Raw genomic sequence first — 15,652 nt, 5'->3', positions numbered from 1 at the left:
TTCAGGAACCGCAAAATCACCCTAATGACAAGCCGTACCCAAATCAACAACTACATTCCACTTCTCAAATGTATCCAATAGAAGGATTGTGCAGCTTAAAGCAGAAATAGTAATATATTCCCTTTTTATTTTATCTTTTAAAATCACCAACAAAACTAAAACTACTTCAAGTAATGTATATACTCACATATAATCCTACATTGTAAGCGACACCCTAAAACTGCTTTAAAATAGCCACATACTAAAAGAAAATCAAAATATTAATTACGCCTATACCAAAAGATTGCTAACTATATAATCATGTAGTTAATAAAGATTAAAGTACTGGTGAAGTTCGAAGTTTTGCGAATGATTCCATCTTCGACTCGATCGTTGTGGTCACTGGTCCACTTTTCCTTCCCTTTATCACTAACTTTCTTGGGACCCTATATTATTGGAAGAAGAAGGAAATCAAACCAACAATATCACAATAAAATTAGATGTGGTCCCTCCCAAGCGCAACCATGGACTGAACAGGAAAAAACGATTGAGCAGGGAATTATCGCCATCTACTGTTAAGGTGTTTAATTGACCCTGTAGAGTTTGGTGCAGTATTCTGTTCATCTATACATGATCTCTTTTCCTTCAGTCGAGGACTAATGAACAAAATCTAAATATATTTTGGGCTGGCCTAGCTCTGATGCATGCAATGGCGTCAACCAGACTTTAGTTGCAGGGGGACATATCAAAAGCAGTGGTGGGGTGTGAGGGTTGGGGATTGGGGGGTGTTACACCTATTATTGATCATTTGAAAAAAAAAAATTACATAAGACTAGTGCACGTTAAACATAACCAACAGCACATCCAGCAACATCTTACGATAGGTTTTATTTTCTAAAACAATAGACAGCTATTTCCGTTGTAGATGCTTTTTTTCCTCTTGTGATTGGTCAATATGCATTTTTCAGTGATTTTGTGTTATTGAATTTAAATTTGGTGACTCTATAATAGGTTGAAATTGTTTTGTATTTTATGTTTTTTGTTTTACATTTGTGAATATTTTATTTCATGTGTTTTTCAGGGATGTGTTTTCCTATTAGCTTTTTAAAAAAAACTTTTACTTTTATTTAGTTTATTCTTGTGTTTTGTAGTTTATTTGTTGTTATATTTGAAATTGATATTATGTTGTGTCACACAGACATTCTAGTTGCTTGAGTTTAAAGTTGCTTAATATAATGAGTTCAAATGAGTTAAAAGTTTAGAGGAGAGTGAAAAAAAATGCCAATATAATTGAATAGACTAACAGTTTTTTTTAACAGCAGTAGCTCAGGAGGTAGAGCGCTCGTCTTAGGATCAAGGGATCCCAGTTCGAATCCCGGCTCGTCCGTGTTACACGTTGAAGTGTCCTTGGGTAAGACACTGAACCCCTAATACCCCCAATAAGCAGGTTAGCGCCCTACATGGCTGCAAGGCCGCTATTAGGAAATGTGGAGCACATTGTAAAGCGCTTTGGGAAGTCATTGACTTGAAAAGCGCTATATAAATGCAGATCATTTCATTTCATTTAAAGGCGAACAACAACACAAAGTCCTTACAATATAGATAGGGACTTTATTTTGGTCATCAAAGTCAACAAAAATAAAACGTTCTTTTTATTGGTGCTTGTTTTCTTCCTTTGAAGTCACTGGAAAATTTTAACAAAATTGACCTTGAAAGTGCTTGAAAACTGTTTGAATTTGGCCATGAAAGCAGTGTACGTCTACGACTGCTTTTTAAAGCAAGACGAAGTCTTGGTGTGAGAATAAACTGCTCCAACGATTGCATTCAATTTCTTTTCTTTCAAAAAGTTTGCCACTTCTGGTTTTAAATAAGCACGTTTTTCGTTTTAATATTTTTGAGACTGATTGTGTTTTCTACATGATAATACACGCGATGAAATCCATTGTCAAAAGTCTGGCATGCATTTAAATACTTTTTCTTCTAGACTCTTTGGTTTGAGAAAAGCGTAATTTTAATTCTCTGTTTATCCTGCAGAATTGACAATAAAGTTGACTTTGAAATATCTTCAATAATCTCTGTGTCTCTTGAAACCAGGACTTAAGCGCCATGCCCAGACCCACATCTCAGGACCTGGCTGGATTCTGGGACCTCTTGCAGCTTTCCATTGAAGACGTCACTGCCAAATTCGAAGAACTTCAGCAAATTAAAAGCAACCAGTGGCAGCTGGTGGACAGTCCAGAAAAGAAGGTAGACATTTTCATTCATTGGACTGTCTTAGTATGGTGGTTGAGTGGATAGCGCATCTGCGGCACATTTCTGAGGTCATGGGTTCAAATGCCACTACCAGCCTTTTTGTGGAGAAGTTCAATGTTCTCCCCATGCCTCCGGGAACTCTGGTTTCCTCCCACATTACAAAAACATGCATGGTAGGTTAATTGGCCGGTCCAACTTGTCCCTAAGTATGAATGAGCGTGTGAATGCCTGTATGTCTCTGTGGGCCCTGCGAGTGGCTGGGAACCAATTCAGGGTGTCCCATGCCCATTGCTTAAACCTAGCTAGGTTTAAGAATTGTACAGGTTCTTGAAATCCTTGAAAATGCCCTAATTTTGATGTTGTGTTTTCGAGGTCTGGAAAATGCTTACATTTTGGGTGAAGTGCTTGAAAATGCTTGAAATTGTTGCAATTGCCATGTTTCTTTGCAGTCTGACTATACAGACCACACAATAAATAAAGAATTATTTTTTTTAAAGTGATTGAAAATGCCGCGAACACTCTTGCTCTGGTGGCTTGTTATTATTGCTTTGTTATGTGAAGTGTCACTGCCCCCAGCTGGTTGCACCCAAGGGGACAGCTCTATTTGGCTCATTTGGCTCAGCTCAATTTAGGCTCCCTAATTAGTAATTCCCCTGAAAAACACATGAAATATGAATTACAATATTCACAGATCTACACAGAAACATTGTAAAATACGAAACAATTTTAGCTTTTTAAACACTGAACATATTTAATGTCAAACAACAACACAAAATCCCTGAAAATGTCAAATAAAAAAATAAAAAAGATAAACTTTTCAGTCCTATAAATAGACGATAAAATGCAAAATACCCCCAAACGATTTACAATTCCATTCTAACCAATTTAGAAACAGATATTCTGAAAAATTCACAAATTTGACTAGTTTTTCTGCTCTTTATACATACAGTAAATCTTTTTTGTCTTCCGTATTGAACTCAACGATTACCCAACACCTATGAAAACTTTTCTGTGCTTGAAAACAAACGTGACATAGCCAATCTGCACGAGCATTGTTGAAACAGAATGGCAGAATTCATGTCAGTTTATAGCAGCCTATTCACACAAAAATATTGTAGATTATGGATACAAACAGCTCAAAATAGCTCAAACTATGTGCTATCAGCAAGGTGGCTATTTATTTTAGTCATCAAAGTTAAAAAAAATAAACTTCTTTTGATCAGCACTGGATTTCTTCCTTTTAGGGTTCTGAAAATTGACCTTGAAAGTGCTTGAAAAGTGCTTGAATTTGGTCCTGAAAAAGGTGTACTAACCCTGTGGGATAGGTTCAAGCACCCCCTTGACCCGAGTGAGGATAAGTGGTGCAGATAATGGAAGGATGGATGGACTGTTTCTTATAAAGCTCATATCTTTGTCTTTCCCAAGGACCGAAAGTGGATCCCCCCTCTGAGCAAGAGACCCGTAAGGGGTCGCAGCGGCATTACCCGTGAGCGCTCCCTGGACCTCCAGGACCGCCAACGCCAGGAAGCCCGTCGACGTTTGATGGCCGCCAAGCGAGCGGCATCGTTCCGACAGAACTCGGCTACCGAGCGAGCCGACAGCATCGAGATTTACATCCCGGAGGCACAGACACGGCTTTGAGGTTTACAGTTTTCGGTCTCTTTTGGGCTGTTTTTGTTCCCGTTTGACACCAGCTCCAGGCCTCATATTTAGCTTCCAACGCACACTTTCAGGTGTGCTGCCGTTTTTGGGGTTTTTACGCTTTACGGCTTTTACTGTCAAAAACATATATAAACCATATTTTCCCGACCATAGGGCGCACCGTGTAAAAGGGCACAGTCTATGTAGCTAGTTCTATATCTGAATGTTACACTACTGGAGGTGCACCCACACGTTAGGACCCTCTGCTTGTATGACATAATCTTTGCTTTACAGTTTTATTACATTCCTCCAAAAATTTGATTTGAAGACATTCGAGTAACATTTGTGCGAGGGGGACATTTCATGCGGGGGCGGCGAAATCTTTCGGCACAACACAGACAAACATACAAGCGTGTGTATTTGAACATTCAACGGTGGCAAAACTGAGTTTGGTTGTGGTTTATTTAAGAATTGATTACTAAATTAAACACACCAATAAAAACTTGTCAGAGTTTGGTAATCAGCTTCCTCCACTTGCAAACCATTGATTCATTAATCTTCAATTCTCTCACAGAGCCTCAATTTCCATTTTCTTCTGCGTTAAAAACACGGGGAGTAATAATGGCGGGAAAGTGAGATTTTGGATATATTTCATATTCGGCGAAACAATTCTCTTCAGCCTGCTGTCGCACAATAACTTTCAAATTTGTAGTTACGCTACCGTGTTAGCATCCATGAGTACTTCCGCTAACAATGCATTCTGTGTGTGACGACATGTGTCCTTTTTCGCGCAAACGGGTTATGATGGCTATCGAATAAGAGGCACTTAAAAGTCATAAGAGACGCATAGAAGTCACATTTAGTTGGAAATGTGAATGATATCATGAAAACATTGGATTTCACCCAAATATTATATAAGTCTTGACCTGGTCAAGGTTCAAACTTGTGACCTACCAGTCTTGGTGGCGGGTGCCCAACTGTATAACCACCGAGCTGGTCTACGTCCTCTGCTCTGAATGAGAGACATGGCGCACTGTATGATAGGTTGTGCCGCACAATTTGAAGAAAATCTGAGACTTATATGTGCGCCTTATGGTGGTGAAAATACTGTAAATGCAGCCTTCAAATTGATATGACGCCAAATGATGCTGGCGTGGTGCTCACAATATGCGTGAACAAACGTTCCCCCTTTCAGTGATCATCGGTTGCTGCTATTATGCTCAAATCAATGAAATCATTTGTTGAGCGTTGTAATTATAGCAAAGAGTTTTTGTTTGTGAGCGAACTTGTAATCTTGATACTAATTTAAGGAATTCTGCAGTGCTGGGTTTTGAATATTGATTTACAACTGGGGTCTCCTACCTTGTTCAAGCTGAGCGATTCTTTTTGTTACTTATAATCGCAAAGGGCACCCAGTTTGGTATCCATTTGTAAAATAATAAATTATCACAGTTTGACTATGTTATTACTATGTTATTACTAGGATAATTATTGTAGAATTAAATAGATTAATTCAACCACTAAAAAAATAATTTTACTAGAAAATCACAATGACCCAGCACTGGTGAGCTATTTTCAGAACAGGTCCCCAAGCACCTCGGCTGTCATTAAAAGTAAAGAGGTGGCCGCAGGCACCACGTTGAAGACCCATGATATAGAGTTATATAGGATAATACCAAGTCAAATATGTAGTTTATATTGTCAGCTAGTTGGCTATTTAAGTGGGCGGGCCGGTAGGTAAATCTGCTTTGATTGATTGAAATCAAAAGGTGGCCACGAGCTAGCTAGAACCCAGCTTAATTTAACTTGTAGCTATGGCCCTCTACAACTAGCTACTAGCTATCCGAATTGAGTTATATTGCTTTATTTAGTAAATTAGCGAACCAAATTTGTAGTTAATCTTGTAAGCCAAGTAGCTATTTACAGTAGGCAGACAAGTTGGTAGATCTGTTTCTATTATTTGAGATAAAAATGTATCCACTAGAAAGCTTTTAGCTAGCCATATTTAGCTTCCAGTGAACGTCAAAATATAGCCGTATATCAGGGATCTGAAACCTTTTTCAACCTGAAAGCTATTTTTTGTTACTTATTTTGCTGAAAGGACACACAGTTCGATAAGAATTTTTATGAAAACGTATCATGTTATTACTTTATTGTTACTATGTTACGACCAGGTCAATTAATTGATTAATAATTGCAAGTTGAGTTCAAAAGACCCAGTCAACTACTAAAAAAATAAGTTAGAGAAAAATCACAAAGACTGGACAGGACTGGGGAGCTATTTCTAGAACAGTTCCGTGGGAAGCTTTGCTGTCCTTGTGCCAATGGGCACCATTTTGGAGACCCCTGAACAATCCCTCCGTTTTTGGCGCTTTGCATCTTGCGCCAGTTTCAGGTTGAAAAATATTCAGCGAGCCAACTATACCTGATCGAATTATGCTTAGAGTGGGGTGCATTATTGTCGGGCCTGCCGGCTCTTTTATCCGTCCACTAAAAAGTGAACTGCACTTATGCAGCCATGATGCATTATCCCTGATTACATATAGCTGTGAGTGGGGGCCAGCAGAGCACAGTTTTAAGTCGGGCCTTTTGCGCCTTGTACATCTCTGAGGGGTTCTAGTGCCTAAAAACAAGGGATTATACAGTATTAAATATTAAGTTAATTTTCCTCCATGATCCGATAGATGAATTGATTATTCAATTGTTTCTTTTTAACTCCAAAACTAAATTAACGAGGACATCTTTAAAATAATATTCAGATTAAAAAATGATAACGTTATTCATCTAATTTATTTGAACTGCTGTTTCTCTAAAAAAAATATTTGTTAAAAATCAACAAAAAATGACACTTTGAAATGTGTTGAATTAACAATAACATTCTGTATAAACAGAAACACCTGTTTGTGGACACATATGTACACTTATTAGTGTTAATATAATCTTAAAAATCAACACTTTGAAGTAATAAATTAACAATAGTATTGGGTACGGACAGGTTAACACAAGATAAGTGTTATACAAGCGAAGAAGCTATGCACGACAATTACGTTTATGCAGGCTTACCTAGGTTTTGGTTTATCACTACAGTGTTAAAATGTTCAGTGTTTTGTTTCTCACACTGAGTTATTTGTTTTTCTGACACTGCATGGTGTTAAAAATGTAAACTGTTCAGTGTAGAAAACAAGAAACACGTTTGTGTGTGAATGTTTATTAACACATTGCAGTGTTGAATCTAACGCTGGAGTGTTTATTGTAAAGGTACACCTTTCACATTATTAGGGGACAATAAAAAATAAAACTCTAGACTGTTCAGTGTAAAAAGAAAGAAGAAACACTTCCGTGTGTGGAAACAATTTAACACTTGTTAGTGTTAATATATTCTATGCTATAATAACACTTTAAAGATAAAAAATAACAATAATTCTAGGTATGGACAGGTTAACACTAGAAAAGTGTTATACAAGCCGTGCACAAGAGTTACTTTTTTGCAGACTTAACTAGGTTTTAGTTTAACACTGCATAGTCTTAATCTTCACTGTTCAGTGTTTTATTTCTCTAACTGAGCTATTGCTTCTCTGACACTGCATGGTGTGGACTGTTAAGTGTAGAAAACAAGTAACACTTATGTGTGTGGATACATATTAACACTTTCTAATGTTAAATCTAGAAGATTTTCTTGTGAAGTTACTCCATCTACCATATTAGGGCCCGAATTAGAAAGACCCTTTTATTTTGGGGGGGCATTTAGTTGATTTTAATGACAAATATATTGTAAGAAAGTCATTTTATATCAATCAGTATCGGATCAATTCAAAGTGAATCAAATCTGGAATTTATTAACGATACCCAGCCGCAGAATTCCACGGAAGGGATTTTTTTCATTGCTTGATACCATTTTTTAACTAAAAAGTTTACGGAGGGGAGACCGGAACGAAGTATTTCTGCGCCTTCTGATATCTGTGTTTGTATTTCCAAGGGAAATGTAGTGTTATGACGCTCATGTAATATGGTTGCAGTTGAATTGCAAAGGGATACTTTGTTTTTTGTTTCTTCTTTCACTGTTTGAATTACGAAGTCGTGGGGTTGATTAAAGAGTGTTTGTATCGGTTGCTGTTATGTAGAGGTAAGATCGGGCCTAAAAAATTCCAGCCTGACCCGACCTGGGCCCTCGGGTATTAAAGCCCAACCCATCCCGAGCCTGACCAATTAATTGATTTGGGGAACTGTCCCCTAAGCAAACCTGGACTTTACTATTCTATCTGTGATAACTCAAAGAGGTTTTTTGGGGTAATTTCCAGCCAGACTCGGGCTGGGTTCAGGTTCGGGCCTAAGATCTTACCTCGGCTCGAATGACACGGACAAAAAAAAAAAAGTAATTTAATCATTGAAAAACAGGTGCAAATGACACTCTAACACCGGTCAATCGCTAACGTCAATGGTGCTGCTTTTTACACTCAAAGTGTGGTCCGACACGCACACAAACGCACTCAAGGACTTTTTAAAAAGACAAGATATATCATCACGGTGCCAGTCGTCTCTGCGCTAATGTGTGTGTGCTAATTAGTGATGCTAGGAAGGATCATCTTTGCATTGCGCTAGCTGCTAGCTAAGGAAACATTAAAACATACACTATTATGATGAATAAACAACCACGACATAACTATACCCTTTTTTAACTTTTTTGTTTCTTTAGAGTTTTAAAACACTAGGAAACCTCAGCTACTACTACTATACTAACAGCAGCATTTAGCAGATATCAAAAACAATTATGCCAGATTATAAAGTACTGGAAAATCAGAAGTGAATTCAAAGGAATTATCGCTTTAAGGGACATTATGTATTATTTAGCACCTCCTTTTGCTATTTAAAACGCCGAGCTAGCAAAGAAAGCTGGGCTCTTATGCCAACACTTACATAAACAGTTATCAAGCAACCTCAAGACTTGGCAAAATGCGGAAAATTCAAGTTAAATTCAAGGCAATATGCCTTAATGGGACATTCTATATTATTTAGCACCTCCTTGTGCTATTTATAAAACAGAGCTAGTTAGGAAAGCTGAACTACTATGCTAAAACTAGCATTAGCAGGCAACAAACGCCATAAAACTTTTGCCAGATTTTTGAGAGGCAAAAAATCTGGAGTAAATTCAAAGCAATTATTCCTTGAGAGGACAATGTATATTATTTAGCACCTCCTTTTGCTATTTGTAAAACAAAGCTAGATAAGAAAGCTTAATTACTATGCTAACATTAGCATTAGCAGACAACACATGCCATCAAACCTTTGCCAGATAAATCAAAGGGCAGAAAATTAGGAATCAATTTAAAGCAATTATTCCTTAAAAGGAACATTGGGGTTTTTTTACCATTAGGTTATGCTGTGGATAGCGGAAAATGTTGCTTATTGTATGTATATTTTTTGCTTTTTCTAAAATACTTTGTCTTGGTTTTCTGATTATAAAAAAAATCCTTGAAACATTTTAAACATTTAAACCTTTGAACTTCTCGATTGTGGGCAAATAGTATATGTTAGCTCACCAAAGGTGTATTCCGCCATGTGTTAGCATTAAACTAGCATTACAAGAATTGCATAAAATACCTTCTAAACTTCCTTCTAGTAAGATGTTTTCATTTAAACTCAAGACCCATTTCACGAATGATGACGGTATATCAGCTCTATGGCGTTCTTCGCGATTGGGTAGCATTGAGCCAGCATCAAAACAGTCACATAAAACATCTTATGTATTTTCAAAATTATTGTTCATAACACAATTTGTCACGTGTTTTTTCTGTCACATTTAATACAGTGGCCAAAATATTTTGTCCATTTACTTTAAAACAAGCTGGGTCTATTTTTGTTTGTTTAACTCATCTAGAAAAGTAGTTTGATATGAAATAAACATTTGTCAGTCCCTCCCAAATGTTAGAGCAGGGGTTGTTAAATTTTTTCAAGCGTCAAGGTACTTTTTGCTACTAATTGGCGTATAGGACACCCAGTTTCATTTGAATATCTGAAATAGCAACTTAGCCAGATAGCTTGCCAAACAGCTAATACGGTACCTTGATAGTTAGCTTTAAAGGTAAACAGGTAAAAATCTAAAAGCGGAGCTGGGCAAGTAACTACATAGCCTGATAAGCGAAAAAAAGCGACATAGCTACTTAGAAAGGAAGCCAAAATTTAGCTAGATAACTAGCAAAAAAAGATTAAATGTTAGTTAGATCGCATGCAGAAAATGTAGAAAACCAGCTCTATAGCTTTCTAAATAGCTAAAAATATAGGAAGATAGCTAGCTACAAAGCTTAAAAGGTAGTCAGATAACAAGCTACTTATCTAGAAAGGTAAAAAGGTAAAAATTTAGAAGGGAATAAGATAGATTGATAGCCAAACAAGTAATAGGCCAACTAAATAGCCAGATAGAAAGCTAATAAAAAACAATTAAAAAAAACAGCTAGCTACCTATAAAGGACACCAACATTTACCCTGATAACTAGAAAATAATAATAAAACGTAAGCTAGGTAGCGTGCAAAACTGTAATGTGCAAGCTAGATACCGTGCTAAATAGCTAAACATGTAGGAAGATAGCTAGTTACAAAGCTCAAAAGGTAGCCGGATAGCTAGCTAATAAAAAACTTCACTTTTTTTGCTCATTTGCTTTCCAAAACCCATACATTGAAATTTGTTTTGTTGTAAAATAAATAAATAAAAACACAAATAAATACATTCAATATACAAATCATTCTATTCTCTTAATTAGTTGCTCAAACATAACTGTCAATACTTGAATTTATTTTTTTGTCATTGAGGCCCATGAACAGGAATTAGTATATTTGAATTTCTAAAAGAAGAACTTATGTTATTACTATGTTTTTGCTACGTTGTTACCAGGTTAATTATTCAAAATAGGGTTCATTAGACTTAGTAAACCAACAAAATAAATCGTTTTACTAGAAAATCACATTGACCCAGCACTGATGAGCTATTTTCAGAACAGGTCCGTGGGCACCTGAACTGTCCTAAGGGAGCACCCTGGTGCCAGCGCGCACCACTTTAGAGACCCCTGTTCTAGAGGATATGTTGTTTTCTTAATCGGTTCAAGGACAACAACAATCTATGTATAAGATAAGTGTATTTGCTGTTTTGTGTGGTGAGGAATTTACAGGGTTACCAAAAAAGTGATGATAATAATAATGCACCGCCATGCATGTGTAAGTTGATAACTGTTACAAGAATATATAATCATGACATCATTAGTGCATAATCGAGACCACACCCAAATATATTTACCACAAGAGGCGGGGCTTCGGTAACTATGTACAGTACATGACAATTTCTAAGGTGCCTTACAGTGTGCATGGTAATGGCTGCTGCTAATTTTTTAGTGTTACCAAGGGCTGATAATAGGTAAAATTTACGCTTTATTTTATGATTTTACGTGCACAGAAGGGATGGAGGAATTATCCAAAGGGATAAGAACAAAAGGTTTATATTCCAAGTTTCATCGTTGGCAGTAAAGTGAACTATTTTGTACTTTGAAGGCCACTGTAGTTTGTCGTCTCAAACATAAATGCTGATATAGGTTGGTCGTACCCAAAAAGAAAGAAATACTATCGATTTCTGTCCTTAAAAAAAGGGTTTTCCCCTTACCATCTCATACAGAATATTTAAAGTGTAAAAACCCAAACGGTTGCTAAAACAAATTAAAGACAAATTTTAAACTATCTATTTTTGTTGTACTCAGTGTAGGGTACGTTACTTTAAAAGTGTTATAATTACTCACTACTTCTTCCACAAAGTAACTGAGGTAGTAACTGAATTATTCTATAGTAACTAAGTATAGTACTCTATAGTCAAAGAAACGCGTTACTAGGGAAAGTTACTGTTTCCGATACTTCAAAAAGGAGCTATTGTATGTCAAATAATTTGAAATTTTCCGAGCAGTGTTTGGGTCTGTTGAATAGAAAATAGCAGACAGGTACTTCTGTTATGGAACCTTGTAATATTTATTGCACCTCCCCATCAACATATTTGTCCTTCACTTGAAGTGGAAGAAAAATAAACAGTAAGCAATGTAGGAAAATAACTATCAGCGGTAAACAACATAAAGTGAGTTGAATAGATTAAATCCAACTCTCACAACCCGAGACAACTGGTCAAGTGTACTTCAAGTATTTTGTTCACAACAAAAGTCAACCGTAAGAGAATATAAAGTGAATTTCACAATCGAATAAATCACAATCTCTAGTCAGACAACTGCTCAAGTAGACATATGCTAGTGTACCATAAGTATTTTCACACAACAAAACTAAACAGTTCAACAATAAAAGGTGACTATCCAATCCCCTTCTATGTGATGTTATGTGCTTGATAACATAAGCACTGCATTACCCATAATGCCACATTGTTAATGATCACGTTAATTGTTTTTGTGCAGCCCGGTCACAAACAACCCACGGCCCGGTACTGGTCCGCGACCAAGAGTATGTCGACCACTGATTTTAATTCATTGGTACTTGAAAAGGTATTGGCTGCTCTCTAGTGGCCATTAAATGATCTGTAACTAGACATAATAAATTAAACTAAATTGTGCAGTACAGACGCTGCCCTACTTACAAACAAGATAGATTCCGGACGATCGTTCGTAAGTTGAATTTGTTCATAAGTTGCTTCAGTGCTATATTTCAATATTTAAGGTTTGTATAAGTATCTTTAAGGGCTTGTATAAGGCACCTGTATTGTTTTGTACTAAAAAAATAAACATTTCATTAAATAATTTGCTCTATAAAGATGAATAAAGTTTAGTTTAACTTACTTTTGGAAGCGGTCCTCCTTCGTGGTTAAAAGTTGCCGAAAAAAAGCGGTCAGACCATATTCTCAACCGCATTAAGCTTTCTTATTCCACTTTCGTTAAAAAAAAAAGACTCACCTCTTCTTGACACTTTACACCAGCCATATAGAATGGATGCACGAGAGATTAAACATTAAAATGTCAAAGTTCTTAGCGTGCTAGCGATACAGTACCTGTTATGTTTACACGAATCAGGAAGTAGAAGCCACTTTTGTTCTTTGGGGTGGATGCTGGGTGACCTCCCCCAGGGCCACGCGGCGGAAAGAAACACTACAGCACTGCTCTCTACTCAGAAAAAGGTGCACACAATACGAAATCTAACTTACAGCAATGTCCGGATATTGTTCGACATCCCGAAAAAAATGTTCGTATGTGCCGTTGTTTGTCACTCAAATGTTCGTAAATAGGGGAGCGTCTGTACTGTATTCATCAATTTCATGCAATTATTTGAACGTTTATTTTAATTATTTTAATTATTTAACCATTTCATGTGTTATTATTTAAATTGTTTTTTACATAAGTTACAATTTATAGGGGAAAAGAACAATGAGTTGAGAGAATGTTGGAAAAAAATGGTCTCGTAGATAACTCATAATTTAAAACCATTTACTGAACTAATTTTCGACTACAATGGGACTAATTTTAAGTCAATTATATTCGAGAGGGTTCTCTTGTGGCCATCTAATGCCATGCAACAATTAATAGATCATAAAAATATTAAACTATCATTAATACTATTTTTTCATAGAGAAAAAAATCCCAAATTTTCATTTTAAATGACCCATAGTCTTAATATTAGGATAACATTTAATTTAACAAACGACAATTAAGCAACAGTGTAACAGTGTAAGGATTTCTAACAAAGAAAAAAGAAAACAGACCAAATTTTGCGTGTTATTTTTTCTTTTACATGAGAAGTCAAATTTTATTCGGGAATAGTACAAGGAAATGTGTGAACACTGGGAAAAACAATTTTATAAGTATAGTACATATATTTCTTTCAAAAAGACTATTTACTCTTTTTTTAACTACGACGGTCTAATTTAAAGTCATTTGTACACGAGAAGGTATTGGCAGCTTTCTAGTGGTGATCATATTTTCTTTTTTAAAAGAATAAAACGTTTTACTGTACTTTTCTTCTTCTTCAAGTTAGACATGATTTAAAGTCATTCGCCCTCGAGGTGGTTTTGCTGCCCTCTGATGGTTTGGTATTGTTCATGCATCTGGTAATGATAAATTGTATAAATATTATTTACTTTCATTCATTTCATAGTTTTTTTCAAAAGTGAAAAAAAAAATCTACAAATATACTTCTACAGAAGTACTACGAAAAGACCACTACACAATACATACTATGAATGCCCTACTATGCAGAATAAATAAGCCTGTTGTGCTTGAAGGGTGATGGAGAGATTATCTCGTTATTTTTTCAAGTAAAGTGAACGCCACATCCGATGTACAGAATATAATTGGTGCTCAATCTAGGACACGGGTGTCCCCTGCAGACAACTCTGAGAGAAGCGCAAGGGAAAAACAAGCTGCAGATTGAATATCCACTTGATGTCACCAAGCCTTGGTGTTACTCCCAAAGACACTGTAGCTGTATTTTCGCTCTCTTTCTCTCCCCTACTCTCTCTCTCTCTCTCTTTCTCTTTTTTATCTCTTTATTTCTTTCTCCTCTCTTCATGTCTCCTTTTTCTCTCTTTTCTTTGTCTTTGTCTCTCTTTTTCTCTCGCTTGTCTTATTCTCTCATATCTTTCTCCTCTCGTCTCTCTCTTTTTTCCTTTATTCTCGATCTCTTTGTCCCTCTATTTGTCTCTATTCTCTCATTATTTTATGTCTTTCTTCTTTTCACTCTCTTTATTTTTCTTTGTCTCTCTATTACTTTCTCTTTGTCTCCCTCTTTCTGACTCTTTTCTCTCTCTCCCTCTCTCTTTGTCACACGCTCTTCATTCTCTCCCAATCTTTTTCTCCCTTTTTAAATATTTCACTCTTTTTGTCCCTTTCTCACTTTTTGTTAACACTATTTATTTCTCTCCCTCCCTTCTTTTCCCTATTTCTCTCTTTCTTTCTTGTTGATTCTTACTTTCCTGATCTGTTTTCTTTATTATTATTATTATTATTATTCTCTCTCTCTCCCTCTCCCTCCCTCTCCCTCTCCCTCTCCTCTCCCTCTCCCTCTCCCTCTCCCTCTCCCTCTCCCTCTCCCTCTCCCTCTCCCTCTCCCTCCCTCTCTCTCTCTCTCTCTCTCTCTCTCTCTCTCTCTCTCTCTCTCTCTCTCTCTCTCTCTCTCTCTCTCTCTCTCTCTCTCTCTCTCTCTCTCTCTCTCTCTCTCTCTCTCTCTCTCTCCTCTCTCTCTCTCTCTCTCTCTCTCTCTCTCTCTCTCTCTCTCTCTCTCTCTCTCTCTCTCTCTCGACACCCCTGATGTAGGCGATTTTTTTTTTGTATCCTTTTTAAAATCTCCACTGATTTGCCTAGAAATGCACACACAACTTAATAAAGGCCCGAAAGTGATTGGAATTTAATTCCTTCCTTTTATTTTGTGCACTGCAAAGATGTCCTTCACTTTTTGCGCTCTCTCCTCTCATGACATCGCTGGTGACGTTATCCGGATTTGACGCCCAAGCTCCTCAAGCAATAAGCTTAGTTTACATGCTTAATACCCAGGTGTCAATTATGTTTGATTAGTATTATTATTGCTATTATTGACATGTTTTTCGAATAATATCAATGCAATTGCGTCACCAGTTTCCCTATTTATGTATTTAGTATAAATAAATAATATTATGAGGCGAGAGAGCAGTCACAATTTTGTTTCCATTTAGTGGAGAAGTTGTTGTGTTGTGGGCGTTAATAGACAAAATAAAATAAAATAAGGGCCTTTTAAGAGGTTTTGGAAAATAAGAAATGTGATGGTTTCAAAGATGGTTATT

The 15,652-nt window shown here is 36.6% G+C and overlaps 1 protein-coding gene across 3 annotated transcripts in view; it reads left to right on the top strand.

Annotated features, from left to right (window-relative positions):
* Nucleotides 1–15,652, top strand: part of dlgap2b (discs, large (Drosophila) homolog-associated protein 2b) — a 226,557-nt gene that overhangs the window by 189,222 nt on the left and 21,683 nt on the right. For 2 of the 3 annotated variants that reach the window (XM_088324990.1, XM_088324988.1), the window contains 2 exons: nt 2,074–2,226; nt 3,658–13,040. In XM_088324990.1, coding sequence (XP_088181116.1) covers nt 2,074–2,226; nt 3,658–3,873 — 369 coding nt within the window. In that variant the 3' untranslated portion in view covers nt 3,874–13,040. Of the gene's footprint in view, nt 1–2,073; nt 2,227–3,657; nt 13,041–15,652 lie in introns of those variants that run through there. The other variant, XM_088324989.1, reaches the window with a different exon arrangement.

The sequence above is a fragment of the Urocampus carinirostris genome, chromosome 20, assembly GCF_059441175.1.
Source record: "Urocampus carinirostris isolate Australia breed hairy pipefish chromosome 20, RoL_Ucar_1.0, whole genome shotgun sequence".
Classification (NCBI taxonomy): domain Eukaryota; kingdom Metazoa; phylum Chordata; class Actinopteri; order Syngnathiformes; family Syngnathidae; genus Urocampus; species Urocampus carinirostris.
This window is presented reverse-complemented; position numbering and strand designations above follow the sequence as displayed.